This window comes from Mustelus asterias, chromosome 26 (genome assembly GCF_964213995.1).
Source record: "Mustelus asterias chromosome 26, sMusAst1.hap1.1, whole genome shotgun sequence".
NCBI lineage: Eukaryota > Metazoa > Chordata > Chondrichthyes > Carcharhiniformes > Triakidae > Mustelus > Mustelus asterias.
This window is the reverse complement of record NC_135826.1, coordinates 27,137,491-27,154,554: the sequence shown is the minus strand read 5'-3', so window position 1 is coordinate 27,154,554 and position 17,064 is coordinate 27,137,491. Positions and strand designations below refer to the sequence as shown.

General features: G+C 41.7%; 1 protein-coding gene across 1 annotated transcript in view; it reads left to right on the top strand.

Moving 5' to 3' along the window:
- Nucleotides 1–11,830, top strand: part of LOC144479531 (alpha/beta hydrolase domain-containing protein 17B-like) — a 65,149-nt gene extending 53,319 nt beyond the window's left edge. Inside the window, exons 3-4 of the mRNA XM_078198317.1 lie at nt 356–535; nt 10,082–11,830. Of these exons, the coding sequence (XP_078054443.1) occupies nt 356–535; nt 10,082–10,310 (409 nt within the window). The 3' untranslated portion in view covers nt 10,311–11,830. The remainder of the gene's footprint in view (nt 1–355; nt 536–10,081) is intronic.
- Nucleotides 11,831–17,064: the final 5,234 nt, after the last annotated feature.

Sequence of the window (17,064 nt, the reverse complement as noted above, 5' to 3'; positions counted from 1 at the left end):
AACAAATTCATTGGTCATTCATCTTGGTGCAATTTATGCTGTGAACATATTGGATATTACAATAGCTTACAAATCCGTGTGATGCCACCTCAAAAAAAAGCACTTTGGGACATCCTGAGATCACAGAAGACATTTATACAACACAAGTTCTAGATTTCTGGTTATTTTGTTTCCAATTGTAATTGTTGTTGAATTGTGTTCTAAATGCAGTACAAGCCAGTTGTGAGGAGCATTGACCCAAACTACATTTGTTGGATGCAAATATAGCATTAAGTTAATTATGAAAAGACTTGATCTATTTATTGGGACTTGTTAAATGAGCGCCGCTCACGTGCTTGATTTCTTTTCCTTACAGATATGGAATCAGTCCTGAAAACATTATATTATACGGGCAGAGTATTGGTACCGTCCCGACTGTAGACTTGGCTTCCCGGTATGAGTGTGCTGCTGTTATTCTGCACTCTCCTCTGACCTCAGGAATGCGGGTGGCATTCCCAGACACAAAGAAAACATACTGCTTTGATGCATTCCCCAAGTAAGTGCCCCCTGCCATGGTTCAAGTGGAGCTTGTATGCTGAGCTGATTCATTGTTATTTCCCACCTTGTGCCTTTTATAGTGATAACTCAAGGCATCTAATCCTATCAACAAAATGAATGTCTGGAAAGTGATGGTTATGGATAATAAATTGCATGACAAGGCCTACATAACTATGTGGGCTGCAGTTGGTCGAATCAACTGTATATTGTGTTAATTCTTTCATGAGATGTGGGCATCGGTGGCTGGGCCAGCTTTTATTGCCCATCCCTAATTGCCTTTGCGGGGTGCATTTGAGAGTCCACCACATTGCTGTGGATCTGGAGTCACATGTAGGCCAGACAAGGTAAGGATAGCAGATTTCCTTCCCTAAAAGACATGAGGGAACCAGGTGGCTTTTAATGTCAATGGACAATGTTTCATAGTCATTATTAGATTTTTTTAAAAATTCAATTCAAATTTTCACCATCCGCCATGGTGGGATTTAAGCCTGGGTCCACAGAGCATTACCCTGGATCTCTGGATTACTAATCCAGTGACAGTACCATTACGTCACTGTCTCCCCTAATGTGTGACCTCAATCTATAATTATTGCAGAGTAGATATACTACAGTTCGATGTCTGTCAGTAAGTCTAAAACATACTTCATAGGGTTACATACAGCACAAACCGACCATTCTGCCCAACCAGACCAACGCTCCACTTGAGTCTCCTCCTATCATTCTGTATCTATTATCATAACACTTTTCCTTCTCTCATATGTGCTGGTCTAGCCTCCCCTTAACTGCTTCTGCAGAATTTGCTTCAAGCTCTCCCTGTGGTAGCAAATTCCACAATCTCTCCACTCCTTGGATAAACAAGTTTTTTCTAAATTCCCTATTGGATTTCTTGGTGACTACCTTGGATTGATGCTATTTTGCCCTTCCCCATAAGAGAAAGCATTCTCTCTGCATCTATTTTACCAAAACCCTCCAGAATTTTAAAGACCACTTGGGTCACCCTTCAGTCTTTTTACTAAGACCAAAGAGACCCAGAATATCAAACCTTTCCTGATTTCTGGTGGTATTGTAAATCTTTTCTGCACCCTCTCCAGTGTCTCTCTATGGCAACCAATGCTGCGCACATTACTGTTAACAAGATTCAATGCATAACTTCCCTGCTTTTCAATATCCCTCTGGAAATAAAGCCTAGCACTGTACTTGTTTTTTTTTATGGCCTTGATAACTTGTGACACAACTTTGTGATTGGTGTATTTGTACTCTATCTATTTATTCCTCTATCCCTCCTAGATTTGCACCTTCATAAGTGACCTTCACATTTGCTCTACCAAAATGTGCTACTACATTTGTGTTGAGCTTCATTTGCCAATTACTTGCCCATTTTGCAAGTTTTTTAATGTTCTCCTGTAATTCGTTGCTGTCCTCTATATTGACTATCCTCGCCAGTTTGGTGGTGTCCATTAATTTAAAAAGCTGTTTCAGGTTCTAAAGTATAAACCGTAAATATAAATTGTGAGCAACAGTGGTCCGAGCGCTGTATCCCACCTTCTACCAATCTGAATAGTGACCCTTTACTCCCACTCTTCCCTTCAGTTTTGAAGCCAGCCAGCAATCCATTCTGCCACCTGTTCCTTGATTCCGCATTCTCTGACCTTTATTGTCTATTGTTCGACACCTTACTGAAAATGTTTTGAAAATCTAGATAAATTATATCTACATTGAATATTTTGAATGAGAATAGAAAATGGTGGTAAGGCTGGTCAAGCAAGATTTTCCATGCTGACTCTTGATTTTATTTTTCATTTCTTTCATTCAGTATTCTTCTCGTCCCACTTTAGAACAAAGAACAATACAGCACAGGAACAGGCCCTTCGGCCCTCCAAGCCCGTGCCGCTCCTTGGTCCAAACTAGACCATTCTTTTGTATCCCTCCATTCCCACTCCGTTCTTATGGTTATCTAGATAAGTCTTAAACGTTCCCAGTGTGTCCGCCTCCACCACCTTGCCTGGCAGCGCATTCCAGGCACCCACCACCCTCTGTGTAAAATATGTCCTTCTGATATCTGTGTTAAACCACCACACCCCCCCCCCCCCCCCCACCTTGAACCTATGACCCCTCGTGAACGTCACCACCGACCTGGGGAAAAGCTTCCCACCGTTCACCCTATCTATGCCTTTCATAATTTTATACACCACTATTAAGTCTCCCCTCATCCTCCGTCTTTCTAGGGAGAACAACCCCAGTTTATCCAATCTCTCCTCATAAATAAGCCCCTCCATACCAGGCAACATCCTGGTAAACCTCCTCTGTACTCTCTCCAAAGCCTCCACGTCCTTCCGGTAGTGTGGCGACCAGAACTGGACGCAGTATTCCAAATGCGGCCGAACCAACGTTCTATACACCTGCAACATCAGACCCCAACTTTTATACTCTATGCCCCGTTCTATAAAGGCAAGCATGCCATATGCTTAGATTTATTTTCATGCCCAGTTGAGCCCTGATGCTGGATTCAGTCTGTATTTATACTGCAAATGCAGCATTGGGACATAACCAAACCACTTCCCTCCAAAGCTATGTTTGCTACCAATGCCAGTGTACAGTTGTATGTATCGCTGACATCTTTATAGGGGCAATATGTTACATGAACTCTGCTTATTTACTTTCAAGAATGTGCTATGCATTGAAATGAAATGGCTATTAGTACTTTGCAGAACTAAATTTGATTTTGCAATGTCATTAATTCATTGGTCCTCTTTAAACTGAAAAGATAAAATAATGTAACACGTTCTCCAACTGTCAATAAAATGCTTGTGAGCTAGATATTCCAAGCAACCTGCCGACCAAGTGATATGTGGGATTTATGAAATTCACAAACTAAGCATGTTGCAATAACTGAGTTAGGAAGTAAAATGAGTTGGCACGTGCTGGGTAAACTGCAGGCCATTGGATTTTTGCACATGCACGGACTAGTGCACATGCACAGGTAGATATGAGTGACCATTTTACTTTGGCAGTGACAGTGTTCCTCCGGTGCTACAACTGTAGTGTGACTACACCCTTGTGTAAACCAATGCAAAAGGGATGCTGTAAACCACAATCGTTAGCTGTGATAACTTTTCTGCCTGCAGGATTAAGCAACTTCCTACACAAGCACAATGATGGCAAATCAAAGATCGAACCTCCCACACTGAAGGCCCTGCTTCCAAGGCTGGGCTTACAAATTGTTACATTAAAAAAAATTTTTTTTTTAATTTTGGCATAGTAAATCATTGAGAACCAAAGCAAGTTGCAAGGTGATCTTGATCAGATGGCAAAATTGGAATAAAAACACTAGTGGAAGATGGAATCCAATGTGGAGTAATACCATTTTTGTGTTTAGAAATATAATTGCTGTATTTGGGGGCAAAAAATTCAATGTTACAGGAGAGTGGATGTTTGGCTTCCACAAGACTTTTTAAAATCCACCTTTCAAATCGATCAAGGATATTTTAAAGGTAAAATCAAATTTATTTTGAGTTTTGTGGCAGGCGGAATGTAAGGTAGCAAGTGTGATATAATGTTCTGATCTGCTCATAATTCATGGACACACCAGGAGTTGTAATGGGAGAGCCCTTCACAGCTGCCCTTGAACTAAAATGGTCCAGGTGTGTGTATATGATGGCCATTTTAGCTGTCCTGAAACACTCAAGTGGCAAAAAAAATTATTTCCCAGAACCGTATCTGACTTTAGGAATGAATCTAGCATTTGAGAGCCTCAGAATAGATTGGAGTCAGAAAGATGGGAGTCCCTCCAGGTAGAGATTTTCCCTTGCAGGTTCCAGCTGTGTTTGGTCTTGCTCTCTCAACTGTATCTCCCTAGCTACGGCTTTTAGTTACTCTGTGCTATGGGATGCTATTATTTCACCATTCAGATCTCCTTGCTTGACATCCGGGCATCAAAAGTTGCCATTTTCTTAGTGTGAGGGAAAAGGAATTTGCTGTGGTAAGGTTATTTGTGGAACACATTTTAAAACAATCACCAAGTTTTCCCTTCTGGTTTACAACTGACTCCTTTATATTGATTTGGCTCATGTCTCTCTTGGATATTGGTCAAATTCAAATGGGTAATTCTAAATGTGAGCTCCTAATTCCTGTTGCGGACAGGAAGGTGGTTAGTTTAAACAACAATTTCTCCTGTCACCACCCATCCATAAACAGAAAAGTGTTTTGATTTGTTTCCCACTTTATAAGTGGCGTATTTCCCCAACCACTTGGTTTTTGTGGTCCAATTTTCCAATACAGCAAAGGGTGGTTTATTTGTGTGCGCACAAAATGGAAGGCGGGCCACAATGTTGCCTTCACACTCTGTACCGAGAGGGACAGAGAAAATAAGGATTTACAATAGAGACCACTGTGGGTTCCAAAGTCCAGTGAGGTACTTCACGGAGGTCGGTGGGTTGAAAACAGATGCTGGATTATTAATTTTCTGGTGGTGTTGACTTCATGTGATTAGATTGGCATGCAGAGATAAATCAGTCTTGTAAATGATGGTACAGACTTCCAGCAGAAGTAATGTAGATGAGGGTATGAGTCCAACCTAGTCCAGAACTCCTTTGGTATATCCTGCTAGTAAAATGTTAGTAAGAAGTCTCAAGACCAGTAAAATGTTACACAGCAGACTGACATGGCAAACAGCCCGTCAAGGCAATATTACTTGTTCAACAAGCCAAAGGCCTTGTTATGTGACTTTACCTCCACAATGTCTTCAAGGGATGTTTATCCGCTGTTTGGACATTTGTTTTGCGTTCCAGGCTGTTAATGTTTTAGCTATTAATGGGTTAAAAGGAATGTTTGAGAGGCCATTGTCTTAGTAGATGTTCTGTCTCTGCTAGCCAGCTTAGTTTATCAAATACAATAGACCTTCAATGTAGTCCCCTTTGAAGTTGGGCTGTGTAGTCCCCAGGTGATCATTTAATAGCTCCTCATATAACGAGGTGTGAGATTTCCAACGTTGTTAAGTGGGTTGTTTTGTTCTGGGGTCACAGATGGGCATACTTTAAGCCATTCTGAGGATCTTTGCTCAGTTTAAAATTTTAGAAATTGTCATGATGACATCCATATATATTTTGGAAACATGTCCAGTGAGGGGTCTTAGTATTTCACAATCGTAGCAGAGATGTGTTGCTTCTCTTGAAACAGCCTTTCCAGCTTTGACCTTGATGGGACAGAGAGAGGCTTTCTGTTGCAAGCCTATTATTTCTGGACTCTATGGGCCAGTGATGCAGCAGAAGCTCAAAGATCCATCATATAAAGTGAGGCTCCACTGCCACTGAAATAACCAAGGTCAGACCTGTTTATATTTCTAAGGACAGTGACTTTGGCAGAATCTGTCATTTTTAATTATTTCTTTTGGTGACTGCTTGTCTGGGATAAGCGATCATACTTTATAACGATTTTACTGAGTAGGGTGTCTCTAGTGCACAAATCATTAGAAGCTAGTGGACAGGTACAAAAAGCAATCAGAACAGCCGACAGAATGTTGGCCTGTATTTTGATGGGGCTGGAATACAAAGGGGAGTTGCGTGTTTACAGCAGCATCTTTGTGACTTGTGATTTAAGGAACAGTCCACAACTCCACCCTGCGTATGAATAGTCAGAACTGAGTCATGAGATGAGATGCTGAGAGGAACCAAAGCATTTCCCCCGAGGGAGGAAGAATGCCAGGAAAAGACATCTCTGCTTCCTATGCCCAGTTTAAGTACAGCATTGATGAGCAGTGGGAACATGTTCCTATTTTAAATATAGAATGATACAACACACTTGGCCCATCGTGCCTGTGCTAGCTCTTTGAAAGTAATCCAATTAGTCTCACACCCCTAAAAACTCAAGACCTTTTGGTATGATGTGATGACAAATCCCATTCCTTTTAATGTTTTAAACACAAAACATACATGCATATTATGTGCTAAAGTATGTTGCCTAAACCTACTAGCAAGAAGTGCAAGACTGACTAACCTTGTCAGATTTATTTCCCATAGAAACAAACCACCAGTATGTGATATTGCCAAGTGTTTAAATTGAAGTTGCTTGTTTTGCTTTCAGTAAATGACCATTTCTATCTACATATCAACAGATATATTGCTAAGTTTACCTGGGCTTTAAGCCTTGGGCCTTTCTCTGTAAGGTCACCAGATTTATGTCCACTTTATCAGCTTTGAGCTTTGGGAAATGGGCTAAACTTTTACATATACAAACAAGGGTTTATCTTTATTGTTGACTTACTGGCACTTTATTTGTATTGTATACTAATAAAAACATTTTCTGTAATGAGAGCGCTGTTTTCTTTCCTCGGCAGAGTCCAGACAGGGTATCTGGGACTGCCAATATTTGTCAAAGATTCTCAGGAGTGTGTCGTTATTTGTAGAATGTAGGGTCTCTTAAAAATGTTAGTCTGAACACAGGGTCTGGGGAGAAAGCAGGAGAATGACTAACTGAAATGCTAATTTGGAGAGCCAGTGCAGATACGGTGCGCTAAATGCCCTCTTGTGCTGTAACAATTGCAATTTACAGGAGATCCTGACGGCAATGTTTGAAAGCCACCATAATAAATGAATGAGCTGCTTGAAAGAATTGCGCAGTACTGCACAAAAAGTTATTTCCTGAATTTCCAGACTGTTCAAACAAAATGAATCATCTGGGTCATTCTGACACCCTGATTCAGCTGATTGAACCAGTCAGTTGTGATCCTTGAAATTGATATTTGTGATATTAGCACTTTCACATGACATTTCCCTTTCCTACTGTAAGCGAGGTATTAAACCACTTAAAATAGATAGGTAACCCCTCCATTAAAATCATGAACAGTAATTTCTAAGTTGTGATGTTCTTACTGCGGTCACCATTACTTCCTTTGCCCAACTCTCCAGAGACTTGCTGTCTTCTAAACTGATATGCTGGTGTCTACCGTTGACCCATTCTGAACCCCAAAATTCAAATTGGCGCAGCACTTCAGCTCAGAGGCCAGAAGAAGATCACAGAGGATTAGGGTTAAATCGGAGCAGCAGTTTGCCTTGGCCGAGGCGTTCTACTGACATTCAGAGGATGCGGTGGGAGATGGGAGGGGATCAGAACGGTCATGTGGAGCAGGAGGTTGGGCGAGTCAAACAGAAGCAAATGATGTTAATTGTAAGATCCCAGGAGTAGCCCTTGCATCTATCCATCAGGCAGCTATTAGGTTCAAGAATTTGCCGACACCTCGTGGTCTGGTACAATTGTGCAAGTTTGAGGAGTTCCTTCTCTTGCATGATACCAATCTCCTCCTGTTCTCTTTTACGCAGAAATTATTATACATTACTCAAGAGAGTGCCTATTTACATTCATTGGTTAATTAAACACATTTGCAGAGGTGGCTGACACTAATTGGTTCTGACCTCTGATCGCACTGCCCACGAGTTAGTGGTCTCTGCCAAGGTTAGCTGATCTCAGCGCTGAAAGTGTAAGCAGCATGTCCCATCATGTTGTAACACTGTAACATGCCCCAACACAAGTAAAACCTGACCTCAGCACGATTTATCCGGTGAGAAAATGTTAGTGCAAATACATTGTGGAAAATGTGATTAAAAGTTATAAAAAATAAAACTGTAGGCTTCCCACACAGCCCAGGTATCAATGATGGATTAGGGTTGCTCTCAGCTCTTTGGCAGTCACCAGAAACTCATTGCATATGAAAATTATGGAGATGAGTGTTCAGGCTTCCCTCCCTCTGTAGCATAGTTTTGCTCTAAAGTTATATCCCTAGTTAATTAAAAGGGAAAAAAAAGGCACATTTTGGAACCCTGCTTCCTGGGGCTTTCGCATTGAACTTAAAGGTAAGTTGACTAGTTGTGAGTATGACAGATTTGCCTCGTGTTGCTTTAATTACACTTGATCAGTTGTATTTTTTGTAGTGTTGCCCTTTTGTGGACCTCTTGATGCTTTTTGTTATTTCCTTTTTTCACCTCCCACTATTGTGGTCTGTTAACATTCTGGAAGATGAATATTCTCTGGGATTTCCTGTTGCCCTTAGGGAGTTGGAGGATGAGAAGCTTTTAGAATACAGAGAGCCTGATTCTTCGTCAGCCAAAGAGTTGAGTTTTTAGTTAGCTAGGTGTGTCTTGGGAAATCTCTCTGCTCTGCTGCTTTTGTTTCACCAGCAAGGCAGTCTCATAACTTTGCCACCTTCTACAGACCAGGTGCAATATTGGGCCATGACTGGAATAGCTCGTCCTATTGCTGTGAAAATTGCTGCTGTTTTGAGCTTCCCTGCATATGGTTCCTTTGGAGCTGCCTCAACACCAGCTCGACCACTCAGTCTCCACTGGATATATCAGATCCCTGATCTCTGTCAGTATGTATTGCTTTATCACTCTTTCAGCCACAATCCTGCAGTTAAGGACACTGTGCTTTCATAGTGCCTGGATTCATGAGAATGCAGGACCCCAACAATGCAATCAGTGTTGGCATTATGGCCTTCAGATTACTTGTAGCCATTTGCATCCCAACATGGAGGTGGGTGCCAAAGAATTTGCAATGTATTTAGCTTCTGCCAGTCTATAGTGCCACTGTTATCAAGCAATGTCTCGAGTAGATGGTTGGATTGTGGAGACGAGTCCTGCTCCATGTAAATTACATGGCCTGTATGTGTTTGCTGGAGTCCCAGTGCTTCCTTCACCGAAGAATGCGTTTTTGGCTGCTGTGCTCTTTACTGGCACAATCCAGCTGGTTTGAGCAGGAACATTGGGAGGAATGCGAGAATCCCCTAAAAACAAAGGTTTTGGTGGCAAACATTATTCATTTACGCAGGAAAAGAAAGTCCGCTGTCACTGTTCAAAGAGTAACCTATGTGACTGATTAGCACTGTGCACTTTTGGATGGATTACTATATATTTTAGAGACAAAAACCTGCCTTCTTATTAAATGTCACCCGAATGCATACATATTAAAAAACGGACCCACTAAAATACTGAATGTGGGTTTTCACTCCTATTCCTATTACTTCTGCAGACAAGTTGAAATAGAGTACAGAGTTTTGCCCTACATTTGGCCAGTGTCACTAACTTTAAGTATTGTTGAAAATTATGTTGCAAAAGGGGTAAGTTTTACTTCAAGTCATGGTCTATATTCTGACCACCTACTGTGTAACTCTGGCAGATGCCCAAGATATTGTCTCTTATATGGTGGTGACTTAGAGGTCAAAACCATGACTGGAGTCAGGAGGGTATCAGTGCGATGTGCTAATGCCTGCCCATCTACTCACCCATCCTGCGTGGGCCAGCACAGCACTAAGCAAATTGCCTAGCTTTCTGACTGAACTATCACGTGAAGAATATGCATCTGGGTGAGGAGTAAATTTGGACAGGATCAACAGCACCTAGTGAGAGTCATCACCTTAAGTTCACTCCTCTCTCTATAAAGACAAACCTCAAGTAAAATTCATTGACCCGCATTGATTAATTCTTAGTCACACTGAATGAAGTAAGATGTCTTGTATTTTGACGCTGTGACTATTAGTTTTCTTTTTTTTTTACAGCATTGATAAAATCTCCAAAATCACATCTCCTGTGTTGATCATCCACGGCACTGAGGATGAAGTGATTGATTTCTCCCATGGCCTGGCGTTGTACGAGCGCTGCATGAAGGCCGTGGAGCCCCTGTGGGTGGAAGGAGCTGGCCATAATGATATAGAACTGTACAGTCAGTACCTGGAGCGGCTCCGAAAGTTTATCTCATACGAACTGGTAAATGTGCAACGGAATTGAACGGAACCAAGAACAAACATTTTGGAAAGTCTATTTTTTCAGGAGAACTTTGGATAGCGTCGAAAATACAAACACAACCATGATGTTTTTTTTAAATTCACGTTGGGTGCTAGTGCAGGTAAAACTTAGAAGACAGATGTGATGCAGCAATTAGCCTCAAGAACATTGCTAATTACTTACAACCATAGTAAATTGTTAATTTTCTATTTGTATAAAAATTTGTAGGGATGACACCAAAATAAAGTGGAACTTGTCCCTTTAAGAGGCAGGCTGCCTCATGTAATCTCTCTGGTCGTCTTGGCTAAAAGAAGTACTATAATGTATTTTTTAAGTCTTTTTATTTCAAATTATGATGAGTCATTCTTGGGTAGCAGTTTTAAGATGTGATCTAATTCAGAAATAGATAGATAAATTGGCCAAAAAAACCAGAGTAACTACACTGCAAGGCTGTGCTCTTAAAGAGACAAGACTCCATACTATTTCCTCATCCCTTTAATACTGAGAATGTTGATCAGTCATATTGATATCAGCTTGTGATGTATCATACCCTTCCCATACTCCTTTTATGAGCTGGCATCTCTTGGCTCCATTTAAACATACTGAGGGATGTGGAGGACTTTGGGATATTGTATCCTGTTAGCCAGTCATCAGTGTTAAACTGCTTGACTCGTGGCTTATTGGTAACACGTATTAGAAATGGTACAACTGAGCATCATAGAATTGAATCTTTGTTGGAAAAGAATGCCTGAGACAATAATCAATGAAAGCATGATTGTAAAAGAACCAAGGGGAGATATTTTATGTGAGATAAAAAATGCTGAAATTTATTTTATCAACGTGGTTTAGCTTACGGTTGTGAATGTAAAGTGAGTTTAGTAGCCAGCTCAGTGTACCAAAATCTTAAACTTGGTGTTTGCGCATTACTTCTGCCATTCCTGCAGCCAGCAGGTCAGGATTTTTCAGTGTTCATTGGGGTGCATTTGCAAATGACTGCAGCAGCAGAATCTGACCAAATTGCAGCCCAGTGGTGCCTTTCACAGCACAGACTTTGGTGCTTTGAGATTGTTTAGGGTACTGAACTATTCCTCAGCTGCTCGGCAGCAACTTGGTAGATCCAGTGAAGTTTAAGTGTAGCTGCTTGTGGCCTGCGTTTTGTATTGTAAGCTGTCCAGAGCAATCAAGATTAAATGGATTCTGAGATCCATCTCGAAGAAACTTCCCTTGACGGTTCAGTGTGGATAAGTGTACTGCACAGTGTGAAACTGAGCCATACAGACCGGGGAGTGGGGGTGGTGGGGGGTGGTCCTAGGTCTGAGTTTGTGCTGAGTTAGCTGATCTCAGCTGAGATGAGGTAGAGGGGCTAGAAACCCCTCTGTCCCTGGGCGAAAGGAAAAAAAATCAGCGTGGGCTTCCACTCCTGATTGCTATCCAGTGACTGCTGCTAGTTATTGTGTGCATGTTGTTGGTGCTGGGTGAGAACAGGATAGGCTTGACTTTGATTTCCAACTCGTCTCTCTTTTTACCCCCCCCTCCCAACAAGGTCAGCGCTTGCATTTTAGGCTCACAAAGTGATGAATGTTCTGTTGGATGAGGCAAGGGTGGCCAGTGCATGTGGAACTGACCCAGCATGAGCCGGGTGCTTTCAGGAGAGGAAAGGAGAAAACTGGAGGGGTAAAAACTCAAATCCATCTCATATTTACTGACACCCAACAAGATTGATGTCCAGTACGTTATTTTGCAAGGTTGCCAGAATGGTAAACATGGGCTGTAATATAACCAAAATAATGATTATCTGTAAGGGTGTGCAGTAAATCACCGTTTCAAATCTACACTACCGCCTTTTCTATTGTTAAATGAACTTTTTTGTTTTCACAATCTACAAACACTAGGACCTGAAGCAAACTAATAAAGCTGATATTCCACTAATTTATAAATATCAGCAATTAATAGGATTGAATACTCTTTAATCTCTGGAACTGTTAAATTGCAGACAGAAAGTCCAGTACCCAGAATTGTATGGAGTCCACATCCCTATACAATCCAGGAAAGGTACTGGATATGGTTCCCAGTCTGGGCTGAACTAGCTTTTATAGCTCTATTGGGCTAGCAAAGAAAAAAAATAATCCTTTTCTTGATTATTATCCAATTATTGGTAGAATATGTAAATATGTGGACTTTGACTTAAGGGCAGGATCAAGCTCGGTTGTGATGCTCCTCACAGTTGAATAGCCCGATGAAGCTCCCCATCTAGGTTCACAAATGAGGTTCGAATACCAGAGTGTAATCCATGCATGCTTGACATCTTCGGGAAGGGAGGGAACAATTGGACAATGGGGGGTGGGGGGGAGAGGAGAGATTCACCAAATTTAATGAGAATGTATAAGGACTAGAAATTGTCTGAGGTATTAGCAAGCAAGCGCTTAATGTACTTGCAGGGCATTCCTCGGTCTACTATTTTAATTAATTTGTTTGTTTTTAAACAGGTTGACATCTCTGTTAGAAAAGCAGCCAGAGAATCATTACAAATATGTTACGTTTTTTGCATGCTAATATCACAGACAAATTTCTAGACCAAGTAAGAGCCCATGATTCATTTCTTGGTTCTGGTGGGCGTTAATGCTCTTTCTACCCTGCGGTGTTCATATTTTTAATGCCTCCATAATATGTGCATGATAATTATAAATGTGGATATGCCCATTATCAGATGATAGAAATCATTAAATAGAACATTGGTTCTAAGGTAAAGATGTATTTTTTAATTATAAATCTTATTGCACATCTCTAAATCTTTACATTAAATTAGTAGTTAACAAGTGATTGAGAAAAGAAGGGATAAAAATCCTAACGTCTCACTCCATGGTGAGAGCTGGGACTGTGTATCTCACAAATGGACAATCACAGATTGAGAGTACGCAGTTTTGCTGTAAGCATTCCCAGAACATGCTCAGGAGTGGTGCACTTTAGATGTTTCACCCCTAAAAATAATACCTTTTAATGTTGAATAGATAGACAAGCAAAGGTAAAATGGTGCAATCGTCAAAAGTGGTAAAATGGGAGCCAAACGGAGTGGGATTGAATGTAAATGTTAACCAGCTGTGTTAAAGTACTTTTGGTCACTACATGTCATTTTCCCTTTATGCCACTGGATTGTTCTCTATTTTGAAGCAATTATTGTTTGCAACAGCGACAAAAAAAATTCTTTATTGCAACATATTAAATGTATTTAACTGAAAATTTGAAAACAAACTTTGACAAAGTGGTTCTGTCATTTTACTGTGGCATCTCTGACATTGTAAAGCGCACACACTGCTACTGAAGAGTCGTCATACGGAAGAGAAGACTTTCGTCATTGGCTGCTACTTTGCCAATAGACTGCCTTATTGTGCAGTGTTAACTCATTCTTTATGGAGGATGATATGATCCAATTAGAGACCGGTAACTTTTTGTTTGCAGCAAAGTTTGAAATCCCAGTTACCCACTAAAGTGAATAAAACCACAAGATTCCATGAATTTAAACACAATAAACTTTATTATGTAATGGTAAAAAAAAAGCAATCTACAATATCTATCTTTAACATTCAGAGTTAACATGAGGTAAATATTAATTAACAGGCAAGTTGTGGTAGAGCACATCAAATTGCACAGTAAATTACAGATGCAACCAAGACACATTCTACGGATTTCTGAGCAACTCACCCAGGCATCAGTGACCACAGAGTCACGAGGTCTTGTTAAAGCTGTCTTCCCCGTGAAGGATTTCAACTTCACTTTTGAAGATCTAGCCTCTGAATTCCCTTGAAAGACCCTCCAACTCAGACTGTCTTAATGATTGCTCAGCTTCCAATGGTTCAGTCACTTCTCCTGAGCCTTTGTTTTGTGGGATTTGCGAAGCTACACTTCTGCCTCTTGCCAGCACAGTTCCAACTCTTTCACTGGCACTGCCCTGGGTTTCCCCAAACTCCAGTATCCTGGCTACACTGAGCCAAAAATAGCTCTCCAGGACTTCTGAGCTGCAACAATTTGGAGCCAGTGATCTATTGGATTGCACTGGAAGGGACTGGGAGTATCCAGGCATTTCTCTGAACCATAGCACCTTTATTGGTAAGTGTGATGTGGAGATGCCGGCGTTGGACTGGGGTAGGCACAGTAAGAAGTCTCAACACCAGGTTAAAGTCCAACAGGTTTATTTGGTAGCACAAGCTTTTGGAGCACTGCTCCTTCATCAGGTGAATGAAGAGTTGGGGCATATATATGCACAGACTCAATTTACAAGGTAACGGTTGGAATGCGAGTCTTGTCCAGGGACTTGTCCTGACTTGAGACAATTTACAGCTCTTTAACCTGTGCTTAACCCTCTCTCCACTTGCATTGTCTGTATCTGTAAAGTCCTGATTACCTGTTAAGACTCGCATTCCAACCATTATCTTGTAATTGAGTCTGTGCCTATATATGCCCTGTTTGTGAACCCAACTCTTCACTCACCTGATGAAGGAGCAGCGCTCCGAAGGATTGGTAAGTGTGTTCTTGCAGACTCTCGGTCTCGGCCTTTTGGCTAAGATCAAGTGTAGTATGGATCGGCTGCACTTGGTTGAGGCCATTAGGTTACACTGAAGCTTCATATGTTTAATATGAAGCAATTTTTAAAAGCGGCATCTCGGCCTTTTGGCTAAGATGCAAATGAGCTCAAGTCTTGGAGGAGGAACCTCCCCCTTCTCCAATCAGCTTGGCTCATGTAGATCAGGCCCAGGACAGGGTGATTTGGTCGCTTGCCCTGTCTTGTCAGCCTGGATCTGAAATGTCTCAACTTGTTGAGACTCTGAATTGGATTTGATTGAATTGGAAAAGTATAAAAAAAAGTGTGTTCTTGCAGACTCTCCTACAGATCTCCTGAGCTACACTCTCCACTTTGAAAAGTTGACTTATCAGTGGTACTGAGTGAAGGGTGCCCTCGAGTTGTATTACGCTGTTGAACAGATTGATTGGGATCTTAGCTGTAATATTTGGAAAATACGAGGAACATTTATAACAAAGTAGCTGACGCTTTTCTATGCACCATCTGACCACACTGGCCAAAGGTCTTATAACCAATTTGGAACTGCAGGTAATTACCATAATAGATCTGGCCTCTGGGAGCTATCTGAATGCTAATCTATCAGGATAAAAATCCAAAGAGCAGCAAGCAGCTACGGCTCCAAATCCCTTGACTGGATTATTCCTCCATGTTATGAAATGTGATGTATGTCCATGCTTTTGGTTAGAAAGATGTGCCAATGCAGTCATGTAGTGAGCTGTGCTGTCCATCATGCTCGTTGAGGAGGCTGTGAGGGCTGCTGTCTATTTCAAAAGAATTCACTAGCCATTTGCCTCAGGATTGTCCCCCTGGTGATGGAGAATTTGACTTAAAGTTATCATGCCGGCAAAGGAAGTTTCTTCCAAGTCAAGATCAGGAATACTACAGGATACTGACAATGAATGAGCAGCCAGCCTGACCCACTCATGGATCCTAGACAGGTAGGTAGACCTGTTATTGTAGGATGGGATTCCTCCTACTCAATATTTCAGTCTTGCAAGCTTCATTATGGGGTTGGATGATACAAGTTGAACAAACTAATATGGTTGGGGATGGGAACCGGAGCAGCAGGTCAGTATGTAAGGAGAAGAAAGAGGTCAGAGGACAATCGGGCACAGCCAGTTTAAGTTTAAAGAATGGGGCAGAAGTACAAATGGCGTACTGAATAAGTCAGGAGGGAGAAACAATAAAAAGGTGCTGAAGGATAAGAGTGTACAGCCAAAGTTAGAATTCTTTACACCAATGCAGAGAGTGTAAGGAACTGAGCTGCAGGCACAGATTCAAGTCAGTAACTCGGACATGGCTGCACAATGGTCAGGACTGGGAACTAAACATATCAGGTTATACGGCATGCACGAGGGATAAAGAAAATGGCAGGAGAGGAGTAACAGTTCTGATCAATAACAGAATCACTTCTATGGTGAGGGAGGATGTAATAAGGGGAAAGCATCCAGTAGAGACCCTATGGGTGGAACTGAGGAACCATAAAGGAGCCAAAACCACAATGTGTCATATATAGACTACCTGGTAGTAGCCAGAAGTGTTGGATGGTATAAGAGTTGCAACCTCTGCAAGACGTGTTGGATCATCGACACAGATGCCATCATTTCACATGAGAACACCATCTACCAGGTACACGGTACCTACTCTTGCAACTCGGCCAATGTTGTCTACCTGATATGCTGCAGGAAAGGATGTCCCGAGGCATGGTACATTGGGGAAACCATGCAGACGCTACGACAACGGATGAATGAACACCGCTCGACAATCACCAGGCAAGACTGTTCTCTTCCTGTGAGGGAGCACTTCAGCGGTCACGGGCATTCAGCCTCTGATCTTCGGGTAAGCGTTCTCCAAGGCAGCCTTCACGACACACGACAGCGCAGAGTCACTGAGCAGAAACTGATAGCCAAGTTCCGCACACATGAGGACGGCCTAAACTGGGATGTTGGATTTATGTCACACTATCAGTAATCCCCACAGCTTGCCTCCTGGACTTGCAGAATCTCACTGGCTGTCCTGTCTGGAGACAATACACATCTCTTTAACCTGTGCTTAATGCTCCCTCCACTCACATTGTATCTTTAAGACCTGGTTGGCTGTAGGGATTCGCATTCTAATCAATATTCTGTAACTTGATTTTGTGTCTCTGTGCCCTGTTTGAGAGCAAATTTCCACTCCATC